We start from the raw sequence: 27,192 nt of genomic DNA, 5'->3' as shown, positions 1-27,192 counted from the left end.
CTCCCCCCGCCTCCCCCCCAACTCCGGAGGGCTCTCCGCACCCCAGTCCTGGAGCCCGTGCGCCCCAATACACCTGCTTCTGCAAAAAGCGCGCGCAGAACCCAACACAGCCCGACGCCCCGAAGAGCGCCGAGCAGCCCGGGCGCTCCCCTGCACCCCTCCCCTGCCCCTCCCACCCCGGACGCTCCCCATTTCCTCTCGAGGTCCCTGATCCCGAGCTGGGGAGGACAAGGGGTGGGGACCCAGGCGGCCTGAAGGAAGCCCCGAGGAGTGGGTAGTGGCTGGAGGGCGGAGTCAGGGCGGGGCCCGCGGAGGCTCCTTGGGGCACCCCGAGCTCCGGGTACCCTCAGTGTGTGTAGGGGGGGCCGGGTGTCGGGCGAGATGGCGGCGCGCAGCCTGGGCCGCGGCGTGGGGCGGCTGGTGGGCGTCTTGCGCGGGCGCTCGGGGCAGGCGGGGCGGCCGCTGTGTGCGGGGAGCGCGCCGCGCGGGGCGGCCTTGGGGTTCTCGGGCCGCGCCCCCGCCGCCGCCGCCGCGACCCCCGGCTCGTACCCCACGCTGAGCGCGCAGGCGGCCCTGGAGCCGGCTGCCTTTTGGGGACCGCTGGCGCGCGACACGCTGGTGTGGGACACCCCCTACCACACCGTCTGGGACTGCGACTTCCACACGGGCAGGATCGGCTGGTTCCTAGGAGGCCAGTTAAATGTGTCTGGTGAGTGGGTTGGGGGGAGGGCGGGGGCGCCCGGGACACCCCGGACTCGCGCTTCTGAGGACACGGAAGGAACTCCTCTCCCCTCCAGCACCCCTCTCACCCCCGGCTCCCCAGCAGCTGTCACCGGGGCCCGGCGAGTGGAGCTGGCCCGAGTCTTCTTACAGGAGCCCCCCCCCCCTCCTCCAGCATTCTGCCCCCCCCATCTCCCCGACCCCGCGCCCTGTCACCCTCGTCCTGAATCCCACCCGATGGGGCCCAGGGTCTCCAGTTCCCGGGACAGACTAGATGCTCTAGAATCCGCTTTTTCCCTCCTGCTCCTCCCCGGCGCAGTTTCTCAGTGGATTTGTCTTCACAGTTCAGTTACGAGGGTTCACAGGCTGCAAGGCTCAAGTCTTGGGGTGTGGGGGGAGGCGCTGGGGAAAAGGGGGGGCAGAGGGCGACACTTGTGCTAGGCTGGGGAGGGGGGTGGTGGAAAGAGGTTGGTGCAGAGCAAAGTGTCCCTGGAGCCCGAACTTCTCTGTTCCTGTCCCCTGGCCAGCGGCATAAACGGAAAGCAGCAAGCATGTGGCCCTTGTTGTCACCGTCCGTTGCCTGGCGGTGACTCCCCTGGGAACAAGCCCTGCCGAGTAAACATAACTGTGGCCGAGGGGCTGGTTATCTCCTTGTTCTGGGGAGTGTGGGGGCGGGAGCCTCTGAGAACTGGGCAGCCAAAACATACTTCCTGTCTTAGACCTGGTGGTTGGGCCTGGGGAACCCCAAAACCCTCTCCAGCAGCGAGCCACCTGTTTTCTGCAGAGCCTGAATCCTGTTCTGCTACGATTTGGGCACAGGAAGACACACAGCACCCTCTCACTGTAATCATCGGAAGCACTGAGAAGGCAGCAAAGAAACCTTGGCCCTGGAACTGCAGGCCAAGGCCGATCCTTCTGGGTAGGCCTCCAGGAGGAGAGCCTGGCACCAGTGGAGTAGTCAGAGAGGCTGTGGTTGGTTCTATGGGCTGGGTGGGTCTGGAGAGGTGTAAGAAAAGAACTGCAGGTTTTTGTCCAAGATTGTACCTTGCTCAAGGGCCAGATGTGGAGATGGAATCTGGTGTCTTTCTAATTCTACTCTGTCTTCCAGTAACTCTCATCGTCTGAGACTTCGTCCTTGTTTGTAAAACGGGACAATAATGCTCACCTGTTAAGGCTGGCTGTAAGAGTGTGCTGGAATGCCAGGACTGGGCTCAGCCCCCCTTATTGGTGATCAACAAGCAATAGCAGTTTTTTTTTTTTTTAAATTGTGAAAATACTGTACAGAGGGGTTACAATTACATGGGCAAGATAGTGAGTACATTTCTTTCAAGCATTGTAGCCTCCTCCTTTGTTTACCCTTCCCATCCCTTCCCATCCTCCCTCCCCCCCACCCAATCCTCCCCCCCCCCCCAAGTTGTAAAGTTCGTTTTCGACATGACAACCAATAGCAGTTTTTTTGTTTTCTGTTGCCAGTATTAGTACTTGAACTGAGGGCCTTGTGTTCTCACTTGGCCTTTTCTCTCACTTGTAGCTTTTTGCTAATTAATTAGAGTTGAGACTTACGGACTTCTCTGCTAGGTGTGGGCTTTGAACCTTGATTTTCAGATCTCAGCCTCCTTTGTAGCTAGGATCACAGAGGTGAGCTATCAGAACCTGGCAAGAAGTAGCAATTTTGACAGCATGTGTAGTATATTTGGTTATCATATATTCATACATTGCCTCAATATTATAATGTCTACATTCCAAATACAGAACCTTAAAGGAACTTTGGACCAGCTCCCTCACCCCATATTGAATGTTAATTCATGGGTTTAATCAAAATGAGTCACCAGATAAGCGTTTTCTTTAATATTGAGTCAGCAAGTGTACTTGAACTAGTAGAGGTTTAAAAAAAAAAAGAATCCTGATGTGTGCAGAGTTGGTGGAATGTGTCCTTGAAGGGACCAAAGCAATTTTGTCAGTGTCTGCAAACCAGAGTAGTGAAATTCAAAGGACACAATTGCACTGGGAGACACCTAGAAAACAGTGGATGTGGTAGGATTTGTTTCAGCTCCATGTATCTGTTGCATGTGATAATGTCAGCATGAAGATGGCTCCTGTCCCTCCACCTCTCCCCCCTAAAAAAAAGAAGAAAAAGGAGAAAAAAAGAAAACTGTGGACCTTTTAAAGATAGCTTAACCAGTGCATCTCCAAAGTTGGTCTTGGGCCACAGCATTAACTGGAAACATTTTAGAAAGTCATATTCTGGGCCTATCCTAGACCTCTGGGTTTAGAAATGCAGAGTCTGGTAACTTGCCATCTGAGGTAAACTAGCTCTCTAGAAAGCAGGTGTACAGTCAGGTCTGAGAACCACTGATTGCATGCACCAAAAACAAAACTAAACAAAAAAACCAAACCAAACCAAAAAAAACCAAGAGCCTTCTAAAACAAACAGAATCAGGTTTATGTGGTGAAATTGGCTCCAACAAACAAACATGGGCAACATGGTTGTTGAGTAGTTTCTGCTATGTGTTTAAAGTCACCCCTATCTACTTATGAATTTCCCTTTCCTGTGTTATGCATAAATAAAAAAGAGTGTGGAAGCTGGGTGCTGGTGGCTCATGACTATAATCCTAGCTACTCAGGAGGTTGAGATCTAAGGATTGTAGTTTGAAGCCAGCCAGGGTAAAAAAAAAAAAAAAAAGTCTGTGAGACTTATCTCCAGTTATCCAGAAAAAGCCGGAAGTGGATCTGTGGCACAAGTGGTAGAGTGCCAGCCTTGAGCATGAAAGCTCAATACAGTATCCAGGCTCAGAGTTCAAGCCCCAAGAACAGAAAAAAAAAACAAAGCAAAGAAAAAAAAAGAGGTGTGTATCTGAATTCTGTACTAGTTGTCACTGTTGAACAACAAACTGCTGCTCCCTACCCCCTGCCTCCCTTCCTCTACCTTAGTGGCTCAAGCATTTGATTCTTTTCAAGTGCTGAGGGTCACAGGACACTGGACAGTATCTGATGGCGATGGCTTGTATCTTGCTACCAAGTCTAAAGCCTGGATTGGTGCTATGCTCAACATATAGTTTGTCCCTAAAACTTATGCAGGAGTTTAATTCCTATTGTGAGGCATTAAGAGAGTTGAGTATAAATTGACTACAGTGTTTAGAGATAGACTTTGGAAGTGGATTTGAATTGGGTAAAGCCCCCAAGATCGAATCCTTTATAAATTCTCTTAGAGCTTTATCAAAAAAGACACAGATACTCCCTGTCTCCTTCTGTATGATGTCCTGTGCCATCTCAGACTCTGTCATCAAGAAGGTGATTGCCAGAGATAGGTAGACTTTGAACCTCTAGAACTGCAAGGTAACTAAACCTCCTTTTCCCTCACATTATTTGTCATCGATATGAATTGTACAATGTGGGGAGTTCCATTATGATATTTTCATACATGCATGTAACATACATGAACATGCACTCATCTCCTTCTGTTTCTCTTCCTTCTTCCTGCTTTTGAAGAAATCTTTCTTGCAGTCTTTAAAAAAATGTTTTTCATTATGACCTTTTCATATGTTCCTAAAATATACTTTGATCTCTTCTCTCTCTCTCTCTCTCTCTCTCTCTTTGTCGATTGGGGGGCCTGAACTCTGAGCCTGGACACTGTACCTATGCTCTTCCACTGTAGACTAGCCCTCTACCACTTGAGCCTCAGCCCCACTTCCTGCTTTTTCTGCTTATGTAGTGCTGAGGAATCAAACCGAAGGCCTCATGCATGCAAGGAAAGCACTCCACCACTAAGCCACCTTCTCAGCCCCATAATCTCTTTTCTTTGTAAAGTTTCTCTCCCTCTAGTATTTCCTTATAGTAACAAAAAATGGACTAACACAGTTGAGTTAACTTGATAGAAGAAGGTTGGGCTCCACTGGAACTTGGCCCTAAAACCATGCAGGGAATGCCTACTATTTACAGGCCTATGATCAATGCAGAAACCATGAGATTTATGACAAGCCTGTGTGACTTGAATGTTATTAGTCTTGTCTGCTTATTTCTTTATCAGATATGGATATCAGTATACTCACTTTAGGGCTCTGGTTAGGATTAGATAAGACTCCCAAAGCACTCAAGGGTCTTCGAGTCCTGAATAGCCCCAATCACTGGCTGGTGTAAATTATTAATGAAGTCTTTGGGAAGGCTTGACCTTGAGTTTGGCCTGCAGCTGTGCTGCTGAACAAGCGGTCTACCTGAACTGTATCCCATAGGGTTTACTTTTGATCAAGCTGAGATGAGTAGAAAACAAGTCTTGGAAGATGTTCAGGTCCTAAATTGGTTCCCCAAATGCCCCAGTACTCTACCCACACAAACTCTGATAGCCATCTGGCATGCTGATGCCTCAGGCCCTGGATGGGGAGGTGATTCCTCTCCTTTCAGTGAGTTGCTTCTCTCATCTTTATGCAGAAAATTCTTGGGAAAGCCATGTTCTAAAAAGGAGTCTTTCCTGCCTTTGACTTTTGGCTCTGTTTTTTTTTTTTTTTTTTTGGTAGGCTCCATAGGTACTGCCCTGTGCCATATGAATATAGGATGCCAGAATTATGAATGTAGAGATCACTGAGGTGTGTGCTGTTTTCAACTCAACACACAACTAAGCCCTGTTTTCTAGGTCTTGAATTTGAGTCTGACTTTGTGTGTGTGTGTGTGTGCGCGCACGCGCGCACATCTGTACTGGGGCTTGAATTCAGGGGCTAGGTGCTATCCCTTAGCTTTGTCAATCAAGGCCAGCCCTCTACCACTTGATAGACACAGCTCCACTTCTTGTCTTTTGGTGGTTAATTGAAGATAGGAGTCTTATAGACTTTACTCACGAGGCTGGCTTCAAACCATGACCCTTAGATTTCAGCCTCCTGAATGGTTTGGATTCCAAGGGTGAGCCTCTGGGGCTTAGCTGTGTTTGACTTATTTTAAACATATGTATAGTTTTTACTCAAGAATGTAAGTAAACCTGTGTGTGTGTGTGTGTGTGTGTGTGTGTGTGTGTGTGTGTGTGTGTATGTGTGTATGTGCGTGCGCACAGGCACCAGTTCTGGGGCTTGAACTCAGGAACTTGTACTCTCACTTGAGTTTTTCTGCTCGAGGTTGGCTCTCCACCACTGGAGCCACCTCTATTTCTGACTTTTTTTTTTCTTCTGGTTAATTAGATCAGTGTCTTTCAGATTTGTCTGGCTGGCTGGCTTTGACCTGTGATCATTTGAACCCTGGGTAGCTAGGATTACAGGCAAGAGCCACTAGTGCCTGGCAAAATAAACTATTTTTAACCAACCATTGAATACTGAGAGATTTCTTGGGTAATCCCTTCTACCTGGTGCTGGACATGGAATCCAAGGCCTCACACACACCAAGAAACTGTTCTCTCACTAAGCCACACTGTAGCATTTTGAGGCTTTTTGAAAGATTAACTGCATGCATACCAAGTGTGTTAGTAGCATTCTCTTCTGTTCCATGTCCTAACAATTCAGAAGCAGGAACAGTGATAATCAAAGGCAGATACTACACAGCCTGCATGCCATTTTTCTCTCAGTGATTACACACACACACACACACACACACACACACACACACACACACACACACGTCTAGCTGGGTGCTGGAGGCTAGTTCTCTAATCCTAGCTACTCAGGAGGCTGAGATCTGAGGATCATGGTTCAAAGCCAGCCCAGGCAGAAAAGTCTATGAGGCTCTTATCTCTAATTAACCATGAAAAATCCTGAAGTGGAGCTGCGGCTCAAGTGGTAGAGCCCCAGCTTAGAGAAAAAAAAAAATTAAGGAACAGCACCCAGGCCCTGAGTTTAAGTCCCAGTACCATTACCAAAAAGAAGAAAGCCTATCTAGGTTTCTAAGGAACTCTAAATGGAAATGTAACCTATCCTCTGAATTCTCAGTTATGAGAGGCATGGCTTACTTTAAATAGCACATGCTTCTGGAAAGTTGGCAAATACAGTTTTTGTGACTGATGCAATATCTCAAAATGTGCTGGGAAGATGTGCTATTTAAAGATAACCATTGTGAATCCTTTCGTGGGATATTAACTTCCTAGTTTGTTTTGATTCACATTGAAGTTTTGTGAGTTGGGTTCATTTAAAGTGTATGTGTATGACAGGGATTTATTTAAACAACCAACCAAGTGCTTGTGGGCTGGGGATGGAGTGTACTGGTAGCAGGTTTGCTTAGCATATGGATGCCTTGAGGTCTATCCCCAGCATTGCAAAGATAAAGAACATTTAAAAAATGGTTATATTATTGTGTGACATCTATAACAACATTCTTAATTTTCTCCCTTTCTCACCCCAAGCCTGTACTAGGGATTAAACCCAGGCCCTTTCACCTGTGAGGCAAGTGCTCTACCACTTGAACCACACCCCCTCCTTCCCCCTTCTGCTTTTTTTTTTAACTTTTAACTTTGCCTTGGTTAGCCTGAACCTCAGGGATCTGGTGATGCTCCTGCCTCTGCCTGCTTCCTGAGGAGTTGAGATTGGCTGAGGATTACAAGTATGTGCTACCATGCACTATTTGTTAATTAAATAGAAAATCCCATGGCTCTACTGCTTGAGCCACACACCTTCAGCTCTTTTTGCTTTGGTTACTTTTGAGACGGAGTTTCACTTTTTATACTCCCCACTGTAGCTGGGATGATAGATGGGTGCCACTGCGCCATCTCAACTGAGATGGGAGCTGTGAAACCTTTATGCTGTCCTCTAACTACGGTCCTCCCAATCTTAACCTCCCAACCAGGTAGAGCTGGTTCATTTGAAGTGGACGTGTATGCCAGGGATTTATTTAATAACCAACCAAGCACTTGTGGGCTGTTTAATAATCTCAGTTGCTTCCTTGCTCTTCTTTTCTAGAGTTGAACAACATCGAATTCCACAAAATGGGTCTTGGTGTAGATTTTACAGAGGAGGGATGTAAAAAAGCAGAAGCCCAAACTACAACAAAACCCAGATCGGTCATGCCAAAGTTATTTTCCTCATGAGGCAGGAGTGGGGAGACAGAAAAACAGGGTAATAACTGATGGCTGATATCAGACTTCTTCACATTATTTTTTCCTGTGAAAAGATCAAGGTGACTGGTTCATCAAGTGGTGGTTCATGCCTGTAATTCTGGCATTCCAGAGGCTGAGGTAGGAGGCTTGTGAGCTTGAGGCTAGCCTGGGCTAGCAGAAAGAACTTCATCTCCAGGCTCATTAACACTGGACTGTTTGGACGGCTGCTCTCTCTCTAATCCTGATTCCTCTAAAGGGCAGATAAACAACCAAGTTTCAGTTTGGGGATGGGAACTTTATCATGAGTGACTCCATTTTGACTTTAAAACTGTCTGAGCAAGAGCTTAGACCAAAGCAATTTCCTGTGATTTTTAACTTTACCTACTACATAAACAAACTCATCCTGGGGCAACTCCCTCAAGGTTTTCACATCTGCTAGGAGAATTAAAATGTAACTCTCCGCCCCCAGTTCCCATGATAGAGTAAAGGAGAATCTTCCAGGTCCTTGTGATCCAGACCCTTTGTATCCCAGAATGGAGACAAGAGACAACTAGGCAGAAGAAGACAGTGCTAAATGGTCCTGGGCCAACTGGGAGGTGGTAGGACAGTTGTGGGAGGACTTAGAAGGCTTGAAATAGGAGGTAGGGTTTGAGCTACGCCTTCAACTGTGCTGGGCACTGGCCCAACTCTTCTTGGAAATGTAATTTTCTTGTCCCACCGCCCAGTTCCTTAGATTGAGATGCGTCTGTGTTTTGTATTTGTTATTGCCATTTTAAATATAGAGACAGAAGAATTTATTCTCTCTCCCTCCCTTCCTTTTTTCCTTCTTTCCTACCCTGCATTTTTTCCTTTTCTCCCTACCTCCCCTCTTCCCTTCTTCTTTTCCTTCTTGGAGTCAGGAACCATAAATGTATGCTAAGAAGAACCAATCAATTTGACATTTTAAAAGCCACCACTCCCTCCCCACTACCCCAGCCCTGCATACTCCTATGGTGCACTGGTGGCTGCTAGCAAAGAAAGAATTATTCCGTGTGTGTGTGAGTGTGTGTGTGTGTGTGTGTGTGTGTGTGTTTCCCTTGGGAACACTGTGACACCCTCTGACCCCATCTTAGAAAACACTCAAAGAGCACCTGATTCTTAGGCAAGCCCAGAGTTAGGGATCCTTATGTTGCTCCCAGGATTAGGAAGTTGGGACTTCAAGGACATTGTCTGTGGGTAGTGGGTGGCTGGCCAGAGGCCAGACTTAACAAGATTTCAGCAGCAGTTCCAGGCGGCCAGCCAGGGAAGCTTGGCCAGGTTTCACACAGAGCTGGCAAGTGTGTTTTAGTTGCTCTCTTCCCAAAAGGAAAAAAAAAAAAGAGAGAGAAAAAAAAAGAAAAAAGGAAACACAGAATTTTGGATTCATATATAAAGTATATCTGTCTACAGAATATGTCTAGTACCTTGTGGCCTGGGATCAGCCAAGGCTTCATGTTAGGATCATCTAGTCAGGATGGGGCTGGGGTGGTCTCTGTGGGATCCAGGCATCCATGTGCTAACGAGCCCTCAGGGATTTGGACATCACTCAAGGGTAAAAAGCACTGATTTTGTTCAATCAAAGAGACCTTCTAATTTGAAGGATAAAGTCACAAAGTGGGTATCTGCTTCTTCCCCTGAGCCTGAGGACAACCTGGTGACCCTTAGACCCCAATGTACTCTTCTAGCTGAAGGATTTGAATTCTCTGTCTGTCTTTCCATCATGAAGAGCTTTGCTACATGTTTGGCTCTGTGATCCGCATATAAACATGAATAGGAGGCTGGGTGCTGGTGGCTTATGCCTGTAATTCTAGCTACTCAGGAGGCTGAGATCTGAGGATTGTTGTTCAAAGCCAGCCTGAGCAGAACAGTCTGTGAGACTCTTATTTCCAATAGACCACTCACAAAACTGGAAGTGCTGTTGTGGCTCAAGTGGTAGAGCACTTGCCTTGAGCTGAAGAGCTGAGGGACAGCGCCCAGGCCCAGAGTTCAAGTCCCACAACTGACCAACCCCCCCACCCCCCACCCACCGCAAACAAAACAAAACAACACAAACATGAACAGGATACTTGGCCTCTGCCCAAATCTGTGTAGCAGGCAGCAAACATTTCAGGCAGAGGAAAGCACAGACTTCAAGAACAGGAAGAGAGAGAGAGAGAGAGAGAGAGAGAGAGAGAGAGAGAGAGAGAGAGAGAGAGAGAAAGGGAGAGAGAGAGAGAGAGAGAGAGAGAGAGAGAGAGAGAGAGAGAGAGAGAGAGAATACTGAGCCCTGCAACATAAGTTGGGGGTGAGGAGGTCAGATAGGAAGAAGCTAATGCAAAGTCCTTGGGAGTAGGGGGTTTCCTGGACTGTGTATGGACAGCAAGAAGAGGTATGTCTCTTGGGGCCTTGGCATCCATTGATTGATACCCTCTTAGTATGTAGAAAGCTCCTAAGGAACAAATATATTTGGGCTCTGCCCTGATTTGCCTAGATGTATGCCATCTGGAAGAGAAGGACACATGGCTAATGTTGCTGTTTGCACCCTGGTCTTTTCCAACCATAGCAGGCCTTTCTCCAATCCACCTTCCTCAGCCCTGCCTTCTCAGTTGGCACAAAATAAAGGGAGGCTTTTGGTGGGCTCTGAGGTCTCAGCTTCAAGTCAGGCAATCACTCTGGGGAGGAAGAATGTCCTGGCACCCTGGCTGTGCTGGGAGCAAGTGATGTGGTGAGATGAAGCTAGGCAGTGTCACCTGTGGTCTTAGCCCATCCCACAGCTTCCTGGCCAGTGGACCACAGGGAGCACCCTCTGGCTGTTCCTATCTGCAGCTTGTCAGGCCACCCTTTAGGGTGACCCAGGGTCAGTGTGTGTCAGAGCAGCGCTTCCCTGACAGTGTGGGTGCACATCTCCTGCGGGGTTTCTCAGCAGGTCTGTATTTGTTCCCAGCTCCCAGATGCTACCTGGAGCAGCCCAAGGCTGACAGTGACCAAAGTCCAATACGAGCAGTCTCCTTACCTGCTGAGCTTTCTTCTAAGTACACAGCCTCACCCAGTCTCTTAATTCTCCTCTAGGATTCTGCAGGGTCAATCCTCAGCTGAGCCTGCCCAGCTTGTCAGGACCTGACTGAAGTCACCTCCAAGCAGGGGACAGGGTCTTGTGACAAGGTTATCTCTGTATGAATTGCTCAGAAGTCATGATTTTATGGTATTAGAGTGAAAACACTTGATTTTGGACACACACACACACACACACACACACACACACACACACACACAACCCTGGTCAGAGAAACAGCACATTTATGCCCATGGGCAAGGTTGGCTAATATTTGCCAAACTAGTTGCGAATTTTCTCCCCACCGTTTATTTTTTCATACTCTTCAGGATTTGCATATCCACCTGCCTAGATTACTTTCTTTTCAACTAAAGTCTCACCTGTCTGTAAGCTCCTATCCTTTCCACAGTGCCTTTTCCTTTCACTGGAAGGCCCAGTCCTCCTGACACCTGTTGCACAGAACAGTTCTCAGTTGGATCATTACAGGGTGACAATGGAGGGAGGGATAGCCAGGCTAATCTGCTATGCTGTGACCTTGGTAATCTGAGAAATACTAGTAGTTTCTCCTCCTGACCTCTGGGGGGGGGTGCTGTTTATGGGGAAACCCTTAATATTTTGGTTTCAGTCCTTGTTATTAGTTTCTATGGGATTGCCTTGTCTGGATAAATTAAGCTCTATTTCTGTGTGGACAATACCTGCTATAACCCACCTTGTGTTTTTGGTAAGCTTCACATGATTCTCAGGGCTGTTTCTGTTATCTGCATCTATGGTTGGGCTGAATATCTATCTTTTTTCCTTTGGAATTGAGCATGATACCTTTGGTAGAATTGGTGCCCTGGAGGCTGGTTGAATTAAACCAGACCCTCCTCTCAAGCTTGTAAAAGACTCTTGTCAAGAAAAACATTTTGGGAAAGTTTTCCAAGGGGTGGAACTTTTTTGTTTAGTTGTTTTTTTGTGTTGATCCTGGGGTTTGAACTCATGCCCTTGCTCAGCCATTGTTGCTTATAGCTGGAGTTCTACCACTTGAGCCACTCTGCCAGTCCAACACTTTTCTGGTTAATTGGAGAGAAAATCTTGCCGATTTTTCTGCCCAGACTGGCTACAAACCACACTCTTCAGATCTCAGCCTTCTGAGCAGCTAGGGTTACAGATATGACTCACTGACACTTGGTGAATTCTAGTGCTTTTAAAGTCCTGAACTATTTTGTGCTGAAAGAGAGATACTCTTTACTTGCTAGACATTAGCTAGAGTCTCACTGACTGGATACCACCCTGCCCCAGTCCCCAACTCCTGGGTAGTGGCTGAAATAATACCAGAAACCCTCAATATGGTGAATAGAACTTCACATGAGATTAGTGATGTTCTTGCAGTACCATTCTGTTCAAAGAATAGCATGAATTCACTTTGAACATACAACGCATATGCACCCAAATAAGTACACATGGGCACAAGTATCAATTGTGCAGCTCCAAGTGTGCCCCTGTCCTTCCCAATTCACTTTCTTCCTGTTCCTCTTTTCTATTTTGTAGGCATTTGATTCCTGTTCTGTTTTCTAGCACTTCAACAAAATCTCCCGTGTTTGTTCATATTGGTACTATTTTCCATGGATCTATGTTTATTAAGCTTTTTGAAGTATAACTTACATATGGAACTTTGAGGTGACCTTGGGAGATCAGGCGGTTGGGTAGTCCAGACTGTTCAAAGACCTTGTTTCCTCCAGGTAACTGAGGGGCCAGTGGCAGAAGAAAATAACAAGGACCTGGCTTTGAGGCCTGCTGGGAAGGATCTCTGTGTTGACAGTCTGAGTTCAATTCACCTTTGCAATCAAAAGATTAGTGAACAGGATGTTAACAAATGAACAAACCTGAGGAGTCTACTAATCCTCAGGTTTCCTGAGGATTAACCAGGGCCCTGACCTTTTGGTTTTACAGGCAAGTCATGTAATCTGGGCTTGTATTATAGAGATGGAGGGCAGGCAGAGTTTTCTGGAAAACTAGGATGGTATTTCCTTCACTCTCTAGTCAGTTTTTGAAGCAGCGGTTGGTTTAAAACAGGGGCTTTGTTGGGCACCTGGTATTGAATTTAGATCTTCTTCCTGGCTGTCATTTGCCCTTTGTGGAGCCAGAAGGTATAAGAGGGCTCTCAGCATGACTATGGTGGTAACAGAATGTCCTGCTTATGATAAGAATTCTTTCCTGCCAGGGAGTGAGGAGCGGGGCGTAGCTTAAGTGATTAGGTGCTTGGCTAGAAAGTATGAGACCTTGATTTCAAACACTCTGTTCCCCCCACAAAAAGAAAAGAAAAGAAAAAGGATTCTTTTCTACGGTTCAGGCTGTGGTGCTAGTCAAGGCTACACATGGAGCTATCTAGGGAGTGTAGCTCAGGGCTCATTGTCCAGGAGTGGTAAGGCAATGGTCCCAGGGTTGGGACCATTGGTGTGACTTGGCTGCCTCCTGGGAGGTCACCTTGTACTCTAGAGAGCATGCTTGAGTGCTGATCATACTTGCTTTTGCAGGTAATGATCACCTCTTCTTGCAGGCTGTTAGAATATCAGCATGGGTGACAGGGTCCTTCTTGGCAGGAGTTTATCAACCACAGCCAATTAGAACTCCTCCCTACACCTGGCCCATTCTCACTTTGAAGACATCAAGGTTTATGTCTGCAAAACTTGTTTTTGTACAGTTAACTGCTTGGATCAGCATGTCCAGAAGTGCCCGGACAGTGTTGCTTTGATCTGGGAGCGTGATGAGCCTGGAACTGAAGTGAGGATCACCTACAGGTACTGTGTGCTCGCTGGTGGGGTCTCAGCACCCAACAGGGTAACCTGGAATCTGGAGAGTGGTGCTTCAATAAACAAGCTCATTCTACTTCTGAGTTAAGGGCCTCTCTTGAGCCATACCTCTAGTCCTTTTACCTTCGTTTGTCTCTCACTTTTAATTCAATCCAGACTTGAACTATAATTCTCCTGCCTTTATCTCTCAAGTATCTGGGATTATAGTCATGTGCCACCACACACGGCTCCGTTTGTATTCTTCTAAAAAGAAACTTGAGGAATCTGCCTTGGGAGGTATCCTTTGGTCAAAGATGAAAACCACATGTGGTGGGTGGACAGAAGCATGAACCGGACACCTGCAGACCCAGCCTTGAGGGGGTCCAGCCCTGCATTCCCTGGAGGACAGATCTCTCTCTGTCATTGTCTCATGAGTGGGAGACATAGCAATCGTTGACAATCTGGGCCCACTAACATGTGGTTAAATGTAAACCATGTGGGAATGTTCCGGACTGCAGCCAGCGAGTGTGTTAGTGCTATGAGAAACTTCAGTTTCACCATCAAGAAGCAGTCCCCCGAGGCCAGAGACATATTTATGAGTACAGGCTAAGTATTTATTATTTTATCCCTCTAAAACCAAGCAGACAGAGTCAAGAGGGGTTTTCAGACATTTGACAGGCTTAGTTTCCTGCTTATTTACATTCTCTGTTAGAGTGAAAAGTGTATGTACAGTAATCTGTTTCTCTAGTGAGTATTTGAAGGGCTCAGCCATTTTCCTGGCCATTTTAGGTGTTAGACATGAGCTTTTTCTTCTCCTGTGTTTTTATTTTTATTTTTATTTTTTTTTGTTGGTTGTGCCTGAACTCTGGACCTGGGCACTGTCCCTCAGCTCTTTAGCTGAAGGCTAGCACTCTACCACTTGAGCCACAGCACCACTTCTGGATTTTTCTGCTTATGTGATGCTGAGGAATTGAACCAAGGGCCTCATGCATGCTAGGCAAGCGCTCTACTACTAAGGCACCTTCCCAGCCCCACTTCAGAATTTTTAATTAATTAAATTAATTAATTTATAGTGCCTGGGATGGAATCTAGGGCCTTGTTGCCTTGTTGATGCCAGGCAAGTGTTCTACTATTGAGCTACACTATACCTTTAGCCTATTTGCCCTTTAAAGAAACCCTATGGGGCTGGGCATGCCTGTAATCTCAGCGCTGAACTTCAAGGGCAACCTGTAAGATCCCCATCTCAAATAGAAACTAAAACAAAAGCAAAACAAAAGCTGGGAGTGTAGCTTAGAGGTTCAGGCCTACCTAGCATTTATCAGGCCCTAAACTGCATCCCCAGCTCCACAAACAAAACAAAACACAAAAACTAGCCAGACAAGAAACCTTAAAGGACTAAAGGTCTCACAGGCTGGGATGCTGGAAGTGTAGTTTCCTGGAACCAGGACACTTGCAGGTAGCTTAGAAATCTGCAGTCTAATAGCCCCCCCCCCCCCCCCCCCCCGGAAAGTTCAAGGTAACCTATAGAAATTGTCTTCACCCTCAGCTGTGATCTCAGGCACAAAAGTTTAGCACCTGCAGAGTCACCTTAGGGCAGGGTTAGTGGCCTTTGCCCTGGGGGAATTTTTATTTCTATTAGTATACATTAATTGTGCAAAAGGGTTTCACTATATTTCCATAGAGGCAGACAGTGACCTGGGATCAAACTTGACCCTTCTATTACGTATTAACCCCATTCCTCTTCCCTTTCTTTTTTAAAAATATAACTTTATTGTTATTATTAAGGTACTGTATGGAGGGGTTACCATTTCATAAGTCAGGTAGCAAGTCCATTTCTTATTTTTGGATAGTGTCACCCATTCCTTCACTTTTCCTCAGATTTTTCCTCCTATCCCTGTTCACAGATGCCTTCCCTTCCCTTTTCTTCCTTCCTTTCTTTCTTCCTTCCTTCCTTCCTTTCGTCCGTCCTTCCTTCCTTCCTTCCTTCCTTCCTTCCTTCCTTCCTTCCTTCCTTCCTTTCTTTCTTTCTTTCTTCCTTTGTTGGTTATGGGGCTTGAACTCTGGGCCTGGGTGCTGTCCCTCAGCTCTTCAGCTCAAGGCTAGCACTCTGCCACTTGAGCCACAGTGCCACTTCTGGTTTTGTGAGTGGTTTATTGGCAATAAGAATCTCATGGACTTTTCCTGCCTGGGCTGGCTTTGAACCTTGATCCTCAGATCTCAGCCTCCTGAGTAGCTAGGATTACAGGTGTGAGCCACCAGTGCCTGGCTCTTTCCTTCTTTTTTTTTTCTGACAGTCTTTAATGGGTTTCATTTTGTGTCTTTACATAGATCATGTGCCTCAGCACCTTCTCCTCTCTTAGTACTTTCTGCTTTCTTCCTCTCCCTTCTTGCTGATTCCTACTTCCATCAGATAATGCCTCCTTTATGCTCATGTCCCTTATTTTGTATCATTGTTATTTACTATTATTATTATTATTAACTATTTTAATAACAATTATTAATTAGGTCTATATTCTGCATGTGAGACATGAGATATGATTTTTAGCTTGGCTTATTTCATTCACTCTGATGATCCCCAGTTCCATCCATTTTCCTTCCAACAATATGATTTCGTTCATTTTTATGACTAAAAATTAGAGGAATTTGGAGCCTGTTTTTTCCTCCAGACCTGGGAGGCTGGGAACAGGAAAAATAGGAACATGCTGTGTGTTTATTTCTGTATGCTATATCCCAAGGCATGACTTCCTCATCCGAAAAATGGGGTATATAGTTATACCTGAATTGACTCGGAAATACTGGACACAAGTAGATAAGTGAATTTGTTGAAGTGTAAATATCATCAAGTAACAATAGTGAAGATTCAGACAGTAGTAACTACCCATTGAGTATTTGCCACTCAGTGCTTCCTACTCACTGAATACTTGCTATACACTGAGTACTAACTACCCACTAGGTAATTCCTATCCACCTAGTACTTATTCAGGTCCAGTATGTTGTAAGCATTATGACTGAAATATTTTATTGAAGCATCATAATATTAGACAAGAATAATGCTGCTGCTTCCTCCTCCTCCTCCTCCTCCTCCTTCTTCATCTTCCTCCTCCTCCTCCTTCTCTTCCTCCTCCTCCTCCTCTTCTTCCTCCTCCTCCTCCTCCTCCTCCTCCTTCTTCTTCTTCCTCTTTCCAACATCTTATTGTGAAAATTTGAAATACTACATGTACCATGTACCCACTTCCTACATTTTACACTGTTGGTTGCGGTGTGATGCTGAGATCCATTCCTTCAGCTTTCCATCCTTCTTATTTTTATTACTTTTTGGTGCATTTTAAAGTAAGTCACAAATACTATTTCACTTTTTCTAAGCACTCTGGCATTCATGTACTTAAGGACAGAGTGTGCTTTCCTCCCCTATTTATGTGAAATTTATCCGTAATGCTGTGCACATATTTGCATTTGCTAGGTTTTGACCAATGCAGACATCTGTGTGAAACACACTAGAATTTTATGATGTAGAACAGTCATTGCTTTAGAAAGTTCTTGTGGTTTTTCTTAATTAGTTACTGCTCCCCACAAGCAACTCCTACCCTAATATTTTTTTCTGAGTAGTTGTTCTTTACTTTTTTTTTTTTTAAAAGTACAATCTCATTGATAAGGAGACAGACTCAGAAGGAATAGTTTGTTTAAAAATAAGTACCTGCTGCAGGGGGGGGGCCCTGGCTGGATCCCATGTCAGCAAGTTCATAGCCGTGAGCCCACATCACGTGCTAGAGAATCATCACATGCTTACAGACCACATCAGATGTTGCTGAGGCCTGCAGGATCCTGGGACGAAGCCCTTCAAAAATGGGCCATGTCAGCATCCTTAGACCTGAGCTTGGCTAGTCAGGGATAGCCACCAATGTGTCTCTCAGTCCTGAGTCTACCAAACTCTGTCTTTGTCTCTGTCTCTGTCTCTGCCTCTGTCTCTGTCTCTGTCTCTCTCTTCTCTTGCTCTCTCCTGTTAGTGCTGGCTGCTGGGTGCTGGGGCTTGAACTCGGGTTCTCATGCTCTCACTTTCTACTACTTGGGCCACACCTCCACTTCCAGCTTTTTTTGCTGGTTAATTGGAGATAAGAGTCTCATGGACTTTTCTGCCTGGATTGGCAGAGAACTTCAATCCTTAGAACTCAGCCTATTGAGTAGCTAGGATTACAGGCAAGAACCACCAGTGCTGGGCCATCCTGGGACTTACACACAGGAGGGAATTATACACAGCTGGAAAGCGCTGTCCAAAGGAGCAGAGGGGGTGGCAGGCTTCTGACTCTGCCTGCCTCAGAGGGCATTGGAGCTTTCACCCCAGTATGTAGAGGGCCACAGGGAAGCACAAGACAGGGCCTCGCCTATGGGGAAGAAGAGCCACTGGGTGGAGGCAGAGGGGTGGGAGTGGGGTGGAGGACCTGCAGCCTGGAGTCACCTCCCTAAGAGCTTTGTTTCTGTTGTGGACGTCAGGTGTCTCCTGATGGGATCACTTATAGAGCTCACGCAAGGAACCCCTTCCTCTGGGTTCTAGTGGTAGGAAGCAGGAAGTCACACTTTAGACAGTATCTAGTTGGGGAAGGTTTTGATGACTCTTGAGTTTTGCAAGGCAGAGGAGGGAAGCATAAGAAGGAAGGCTGGAGGGGCTAGGACAGACAGCATCAGAAGCAGACTTCAGAGAAGCTCTATGCCTATGCCTACTCTCTTTCCTGGCTGTGTATGACCTTACCTCTCTGATGCTTACTTTTCTTATCTGTCAAATGGAATCACAGTTCTCCTCTACTGACTGCTGAGTGTTGAGTGTCATGTGGCATGAAGACTTGCACTGGTGTCTGGGACAGGTAGGTCACTGGAGGCCAGGTCAATTGAGGGCAGGTCAGTGAAGAGTCCAGATTCTGTGAACAGTAAGAGTAGGATGGCCTTGGGGATGAGAAGGTGTGGGGTGGTGTTTAAAGTTATGAAGACACATACATGGATTACTTTTTGCCTAGCAAAGTACTCCATGAAGACCTGGGGCAGGTGAAGAAGGCTCACTAGCTGACCGAAGGAAGGTTGCAGGAGTGGGTGACCCAGCCCTGCTGATCAAGAAGTAATAAGAGGGCAGGTTGACCTCCAAAGCTGGCATGTTCAGGGAACTCCGGAATGGAATGAGAGGTCACACCTCCTGTACTGAACACGAAGTCCAGGCCCAGCTTCCCCACCTAAGGGAGGTGGAGCCCTGCAGACCTCTTGAGTAACTGATTGAGAAACTTGATCTGAAGCCCATATGCGACCACTGGAATCTAATAGAAATCAAGGCATTTGTAACACATTGGTTTCTAAGACTTCGGATCTAAAAAATTTTTTAAAAAAATCTTCTTTTGTGTGACCCCTGTTGTGTTCTCCTTTTGAGCAAGTCAAAGTCTTTGGAATTTCATATTTTAAAGTGGACAGACTTTGGGACTACAGCAGAAAGGAGTGAGAGTTGATTTTTCTATTGTAGGAAGCCTCTAAGAAAGCCTTATGGAGACTTCTCTGGGTCAGAGAATAGAACCTTTGGCTGAGGTTCTATTTGAGAAGCACACATTAAGTAAATGCCTTCCTTAGAGCTGGAGTCCTGCTTCTTTGAACCTCCTTTTTGTCAAGTAGGGGCCGATGGGGTGGTCAAGTAGAAAGAAGGTGGGAGGAAGGACCATGAAGAAAGGGGCAGGGCTAATACTTCCTAGAGGAGTGACCGACCTTTGACAACTGCACTATAAACTAGGCAGCAGGTCAGGGCTTTGATTTTTCTTCCTGCTTCTTCAGGCTCTTGCTGTAGAGTGTGCTAGGAATCTAGCTGTGTCCTCCTCTTCCCCCAAACAGGACAGTGGGACCAGCATGCAGGTTCCAGTACTTTGAACCTTTTCAGCTGCCTAGAAATGTGCCTCTCCCTGGTGCAGGGCCCGGTTTCCTCCCTAGGGGCTGCATTTTTAATTCCATTACCCACTCTAATCCTCTCACTAGTGTGATACAGCTCACCAAGGCAGCAGAGTGCCCAGTGTAAGCGGGAGGGTGAGTATGGTCCATGGAGACCCTGTCCACCCAGACTTTTGACCTGCTGAAGTCATTTGGCATCTCCTGTGTGTCCAGTCTCTGGCCTTTGTCACCTTTATCCTGTATCCTTCCAACCCTTTCACCTACATCGCTGCTTCTGGGCAGGAGCTGATGTGGATGATCTTAATTCATGGCTGAGACTCCTAGAGAGCTCTAGGAACTGAGGTGTTAACAGGAAAGGCCGGAAATAGGGTTGGAGTTCAGCTGTGGCTCTGGCAGCTGCATGGAGAAATTGGAGCCTCAGGTCTCATGGAGGGAGGTGAAGCTGTAAATGTGGTCCCTGCAGTTCAGACATCAGGAAACATCAGTACAGTGGCTTGTGGAGATGGTGTGTCCTCACTGAAAGGCGGTCTTCAGGTCTTTGGGGGATTGGGGCCTTGGAAGACAAGCAGCACACAGGAGGCCTCGATAGATCGGTGCCAGGGACTCGTGTGAAGGGACAGATGGCTGGCTGTAGAAGGTGGGCAAAGGCTGTGGAGTTCTGGGAGAGCACATCACGGGGGTTCTTACTGGCATAGTGCCAGAGCAGAGCTCAGAACTTCCTTCTCAGAACTGGCCCCACTGTTTGGCAGCGCCTCCACGCCCCCCCCCCTTACCCTTTTCCTTTCTCTTATTCTTTGTGGCTGTCTGCATGTTATCTGCACATGGTAACAATTAAGAATAGGGATGGGGATGAGCCTGAGAAAGCCAGTCAAGCTTATCCCCAGAAGCCTGGAGAGAAGGTTCTCAGCTGTTGGCACATGTTTCCTTGGCAGAAGATTCATTTGCTTTTTGTTTGGACCAACACAGCCTATTGTCCCTTCTGCTTCTGCCGCAGAGGGTTCTGCTAGGAACCCAGCTGTGTTTCCCTCTTCCCCCAATTAGGATAGTGGGACTAGCATGCTGGCTCCAGGGCACTGAACCTTTTTTTTTTTTTTTTGTATCTTTATTTGTCCGGTCATGGGGCCTGAACTCTGGGCCTGGGCGCTGTCCCTCAGCTTTTCAGCTCAAGGCTAGCGCTCTACCCCTTGAGCCACAACGCCACTTCCAGGTTTTTTCTCTTTGCTTATGTGGTGCTGAGGAATCGAACCCAGGTCCTCATGCATGCAAGGCAAGCGCTCTACTACTGAGCCACCTTTCCAGGCCGGCACTGAACCTTTTTAACTGCCTAGAAATGTGCCTCTTCCTGGCTCAGGGCCTTGTCTCCTCCCTAGGGTCTGCATTTTTAATTCCATTACCCACCTCTAATCCTTTCATTAGGGGGACAAAGCTTCTAGGGTGGCTTTGGGGGATAAAAAACACTGACCAAGATAGAAGGCAATGTAGATTTGGAATTTAGCCATGTGTCTCTCTGCTAGGGATCTTGGGCTGGGGTAGCTCTCAGTGGTAAAGAATTTGCCTAGCATGCCTTGGAGGCCCTGAAATGGGTCACAAGAAAACAATACATTGGCAAATCCCAGCCCCCTAAAAATACAAAGCAGTGATTTCCAGACATAGGAGGACTCCCAGAGCCCCAATCAATCCCCTTATTTTTATCATTCCCCCCCCGCCCCGCCCCAGTACTATACTTATATTCAAGAGCTTGTTTTTTTTTTTAAATCAAGGCTGGTAACTCCACCACTTGAGTTACACCTCCAGCTTGGCTTTTTAGAAATAGAATCTTGAGACTTTTCTGCCCAGGCTGAGATCCTTGGGAATCTGCCAAGTAGTGCTGCCGTGTAATCCTGTGTGCTTTGGGAGCTGTAGCTGCAAAAAGAAGAGTCACTGTGGCTCTTTAAAGCAGAGAAACAGTTTTCACAGGGAGCTGTGGGAAGTGGAGCAGCAGCCCTTACCTCTGGCACAATCAAAAGGAACTCAGGAGACCCCATAGGTGCTGCTGTATTTACTTCCATTTCAGCTGTCTCTTGGCACCCTCAGAGCCCTGGAGATGGTGCAAGAAAAACGTAACAAAATAATAGCATCCCTCAAAGCCCCTCCTGGGAGCAGTTACCTGATGCAAAGCTTCTCAAGTGGAATAGGCACCCTGGGAGGCCAGAATTGATGCTGTGAGAGAGCGTGCAGTGGTGGTCACATGTAGGTCCTCTAGCAGGTGTGTGAGGGTGGGAGGCACCTTCTGGTCCAGTTGATGCCCAGGCAATTGACTGGTAACAGGGTGAACATGGAAACTGGGGTTTCCATGCTGGGAATGGGACAGGCCTACTGATCACTTCACCTCCAGCTGGGGAGTGGAATCTCATTCCTGTGGATAGAGACCTTCCGAGGTCCACAGCTGTTCAAGGCTGGCAGCAGCCTGTAGGTTGCAATCTTTACCCTGGGATTATTGAATTCTACTGATGGTAGGCGCAGGCTAGCCATGCCATGCTGTCCTAAAGAACATTGGACTTGAGACTAAGTTATCTGATGATTTTCTGATCTTTGGTTTTATGTGGGGGTTGTTCAGTGTGTGTGTGTATGTGTGAGTGCACGTGTATGTGCGTGCACACTCCCACCACTAGTGGGGCTTGAACTCATGACCAGAATACTGTCCTTTAGCTTTTTCACTCAAGGCTCTATCCTCTACCATTTAAGACACAGCTCCACTTCCATTTTTTTTCATTGCAGTTAAGAGTCTCATGGGACTTTCTTGGCCAGGCTGGCCTTGAACTGTGATCTTTAGATCTTAGCCTGTTGACTGACATGAGCTACCAGCGCCTGGCTTTTGGACATGTGAGCCATGTGAAGTTTTGGGCAGGTTTTTATGAGTGCAAATGGGGATGCTTTTGTGGATTTGCAAGGGGAGGTGGGGCAATGATCTGGTGTGAATTCCGTGTTCTTGGGTGAGTGCTTGCGGCAGGGATTAGCTGAAGGATCCTATGCTCCCTCATAGGACTACCTGAGCAGAGTATCAGCACATGCTTAGGCCAGAGCTGACCTTGAATTTGTGATCCTCCTGCCTCTCTAGGTTTCAAGTAGCTGGTGTTACAGGACTAAAATCATTATGCCCTGCTACAATGTTTGTTTTTATGAATTAAAAAAAAAAAAGAACGGTAAGGACATTTTCAGCAGGAACTGATAGAGGCAAGTGGCAGTTTTAGGGAATGTGGCTGCTAGGAGAAGGAGGAGGAAGCTGCCCCAGGGGCAGGGCAAGTTTTCTTAATGCTTCCCAAGGCTTGTGGGATTGGTGGCCTGGAGTGGGCTCTCAGAAACTGCAAACACTTATCATCCCAGCTCCTCCTTTAGTGAAAGTTGTAGTTTTTGGGTTTTTTTTGCTGTTTTATGTTTTTTTTTTTTTTTGGGTCAGTCATGAGCTTGAACTCTGAGCACTGTCCCTCTTCAGCTCTTCAGCTCAAGGTGAGTGCTCTACCTTTTAAGCCACAGAGCCTCGTCCAGTTTTCTGGTGGTTAATTGGAGATAAGAGTCTCACAGACTTTCCTGCTTTGAATTGTGATCATCAGATCTCAGCCTCCTGAGTAGCTAGGATTATAGGCATGAGCCACCTGCACCCGGCTTCTGCTCTTTCTTTATTACCCTCATTAGTGTATTCGAGGCTGCAAGTTTTTTGGGGACATGTATCTGCTCGCAGTCACTAGTTTTGTAATAAAGAATCCCAATTCAAAGGGCTGGGAAGGTGGCTCAGTGGTAGAGTGCTTGTCTTGCATGCACGAGGCCCTGGGTTCAATTCCTCAGCACCACATAAGCAGAAAAAGCCAGGAGTGACACTGTGGCTCAAGTGGTAGAGCTCTGGCCTTGAGCTGAAGAGCTGAGGGACAGCGCCTAGGCCCAGAGTTAAGGCCCCACAACTGACCAAAAAAAAAAAAAGAAGAATCCCAATTCAATCTCTCAAAATGGCCTCTTTGTATCTCACAATTGAATTCCTATATAACACCTCCATTTTTCTCCAAGTGCTAGTTTGGATTATTGTATGGATTCCCTGTAAAGCTTAGACATTGAATGACTTCCATCTTGTGTCTTGTTGAGAACTGTCTTTGTGATCTCAGCCTTCCCACGTTTGGTCCTTACTGTTGCAGTTGAATAGACATACACAGAGCCATATCAAGAGGCCCAACAGGTGGCACAGGGGACATGGAACCCTGTAGTAGGACCTGTAAGACATGACTTTTTGCTCTTATTTTTGTTTTTAACCAAAATTTTAAAATGACATCCATTTCCTAATTCCTCCAGGGAAAGGATTTTCTTGTGTAGCTTTTGGGAGGTATAAAGAAGTCTCTCTAGCCAGGGAGAGAATGTTCTGCCAGAGCCCAGCTGTTTTTAGGGCTGGCTTCCAAGCTGGGGATCCACCAGCCTGCAGGAGCCCTTGGAACCCTTACTGTGTTAGCACCTGACTCTTGTAGGGATAGGAGCTGTGCTTTGTGACTGCAAATGGCAGAACTTCTTTTCCCAGAGGCCAGACTCAGTCCAAGGTCCAGTGCTGATGTCTAAGAGGAAATCAGGCATCATTAAACAGCAGCTCCATAGCATGCTGGGCTCACGTTTGGGAAGAGGAAGAAAATCTTAGGGTAAGATTTGATATGGACTTATCTGGGGAGACACCCTGGAGCAGGGGTCCTGAATGCGGGACTCCAGTTCCACTCTTACTCTTTGCTCTGGCCTCTATTTTTATGACAAGAAGAGAGATTCAACTTAACTTGCACAAGTGAGCTGGAATTTTAGCATTTTCATTGCTAATTTCCCTGTTGGACAAGAGTCAATCTCAGCTCTAGTCTCCTGGCTTTCCTTGCCCAATAGTAGCTTTTCACATTTTTTTTTTGTTTTGCTTTGTTTTTTTTTTTTTTGTCAGTTGTGGGGCTTGAACTCTATGCCTGGGTGCTGTCTCTGAGCTAGCGCTCTACCACTTGAGCCACAGCGCTACTTCTAGTTTTTTCTGTTTGTGTGGTACTGAGGAATCGAACCCAGAGCCTTTTGCATGCGAGGGAAGCCACGGAGCCTCCTTCCTTATCCCCCTTAAAAATCTTCTTTTTTGCTAGTCCTGGAGCTTGAAGGCAGGACCTGACCAAAGTCCCTGAGCTTCTTTTGCTCAAGGCTACCACTTTACCACTTAAGCCACAGCACCACTTCTGGCTTTTTCTGTGTATGTGGTCCTGAGGAATGGAACCCAGGGCTTCATGCATGCTAGACAAGCACTCTACCGCTAAGCCACATTCCCAGACCCGCTTTTCATGTTTAAGCATGGCTTCTGCTCTTAATGTTCACAGCAGCTTCTTTTTGCTTAGAGTCATGGTCACAAAATCAAATAAGGATGTGTGGGAAGTCTTTATGCTTGGTGTATGAGGACGTTCAGTTGACTTACTGTTTGTCTTCTTCCAGAAGTGGTAAATAGTAGAGAGAGCAAGATTCATCACCGTTGAATCAGGTTCAGTGAGGTGTGGTGGTGGCTCACACTTGCTACTCACGAGATTGAGATTAGGAGGATCACCTTTTAAGGCCAAACTGAGCAGAAAAGTTTAGGAGATACTTATATCAACCAATAAAAAACTTGAGTGCAGGGGCAGGTGTCTGACATCCCAGCTACATGGGAAGCAAAAAAGGAGGCTGTCTGTCTAGGCTAGGCTGAGCAGAAAGCAAGACCTTATTAAAATGAAAGCAAGTGTCAGTGGCTCACAGTGGCTCAAGTCTATAATCCTAGATAGCTACTTAGGAGACTGAAATCTGAGGATTAACGTTTGGAGCCAGGCTGGGCAGAAAAATCAGAGAGACCCTTATCTCCATTTAACTAGCAAAAAGATGTAGCCCTAGTTGTAGTGCCAGCCATGATTTTTTAAAAAGCCAAGTAAAAGTGCAAGGTCCAGAATTAAGGCCCCAGTACTGGCACGCATATGCATATACCATATATATATATGGTAGCAAAAAGGGCTAGAAGTGTGGTTCAAGTGGTAGAGCACCTGCCAAGCACATGCGAAGCCCTGAGTTCAAACCCCAGGACTGACAAGAAAAATCAAGTTTAGTGGTTCCATAATATCATGGGAGAGGAGTCTGCTGGGAGGGAAGGTATTTGCTCTCTGACTCTGGGAGATACAAGAGCTCAAGTGCCTTTCCCTGAAAGCCCGTTCTTCTCTCATTGCCTCTATCTTTCAGAAACTGCACATGGTAGACAGTCTAGGAGACTCGTTTCAAATTCTGTACCTAAGCCTTGAGTTGGCTTCTTGCAGGCTTGGAGGACAGAAGGAACTATACTCATAAAGTGCTTCCCGTCTGTCACAGGTGCAGGAGAATGCAAGTGTCCTACGTTCCAGTGCCCTGGGCCAGCTGGGCTTTCATTTCAAGCTCTCCTACCAGGCTCATTTGTTGAACAAATATTTATTGAGCATCTTTTATGATCTAGGATTAGTTCTAGACACTGGAAAGAGTACAATGAAGGAAATTCATATCTCTATACAAGTACATCTTGCACTTTACTGGGTCAGATGGACAATAAAAATGGTTGTTTATTTCATGAGCCAGAGTAGTTATAGGTAACGAACAAATCATGTATTCTTTAAAACATTTTAATTTGTTATTATAAACACCTCTGTATGAAGGGTTGCCGTTACATAAGTCAAGTAATGAATACATTTCTCTTTGGACAATGTCATCCCTTCCCTCTCTCTCCCATCTTTTTCCTCCTGTCTCCACCCACAAGTTATATAGTTCATTTTCAACACAGTGTTTAGTACGTACCACTGCTGCATTTGTTTAACCATTGTCCCTCCATTTCTGTGCTTCCCTTTACTGTCCCAAAGACATATAAACTAACAAACAAGACACAAAGAAAAGAAAATGAAGACAAAAACAAGATAAAAATCTCTTTTCATTTCCTGGAGTTCATTTCTTATATGATCAGATGCACATAGGCATCCAACACAAAGGCTTCCCTCCTAATAGTATACTCCTTTGGTTTCAATGTGTGTGAATGCCTAGAGACCTGTAAACTTTGTTATATCCCATTGTTGTTTTTGGTGTGGGGCTTGAACTTGGAGCTCTTTATGCTCAAGGCTAGTGCACTACCATTTTGAACCACAGCCTCACTTTTGGAGCTTAATTGGAGATAACGGTCTCTTGGACTTTTCTGCCTGGGCTGGCTTTGAACTGTGATCCTCAGATCTCAGTTTCCTGAGTAGTTAGGATTACAGGTTTGAGCTATCAGCACCGGGATCCCATTACATTTTTAAATCTAGCTTCCACCTATGAGGGGAAACATGCTCTGTTTGCCTCTCTGAGGTTGGCTTTCCTCACTTAACATGATTTGTTCTAGGTCCACTTATTTCCTGGCAAATGACACAATATTATTCTTTCTAATGGCTGTGTCAAATTCCATTGTGTATAGGTGCCACATTGTTCCTAACCACAACCAGGGACAGCATAACAACTGTATACTGGGGCTGAAGAACTGAGAAAGGAGAAAGGATAGAAAAGGGGGCACCAGGGGATCCAGTGCTTACTGGCATCTGAACCCCAAGTTCCCATTAACAAGCTAATTTATTTAGTTCATTACAGGGGAGGTGACTACAGGTATGTTCAAAGACTGGCGTATCAATCTATCTTTGTGGTTACAATCATTAGCATGAGGCATAGCTTGTATACATAGTCATAATTGACTCCCTTATCAT

General features: G+C 46.3%; 1 protein-coding gene across 1 annotated transcript in view; it reads left to right on the top strand.

Moving 5' to 3' along the window:
• Positions 1-366: 366 nt before the first annotated feature.
• Positions 367-27,192, top strand: part of Acss1 (acyl-CoA synthetase short chain family member 1) — a 57,703-nt gene continuing 30,877 nt past the window's right edge. The window contains exons 1-2 of the mRNA XM_042666399.1: positions 367-709; positions 13,456-13,552. Of these exons, the coding sequence (XP_042522333.1) occupies positions 382-709; positions 13,456-13,552 (425 nt within the window). The 5' untranslated portion in view covers positions 367-381. The remainder of the gene's footprint in view (positions 710-13,455; positions 13,553-27,192) is intronic.

The sequence above is a fragment of the Dipodomys spectabilis genome, unplaced genomic scaffold (genome assembly GCF_019054845.1).
Source record: "Dipodomys spectabilis isolate Male_0828 unplaced genomic scaffold, ASM1905484v1 ptg000365l, whole genome shotgun sequence".
NCBI lineage: Eukaryota > Metazoa > Chordata > Mammalia > Rodentia > Heteromyidae > Dipodomys > Dipodomys spectabilis.
The sequence above is the reverse complement of the archived record's forward strand: the minus strand, read 5'-3'. Positions and strand labels throughout refer to the sequence as shown.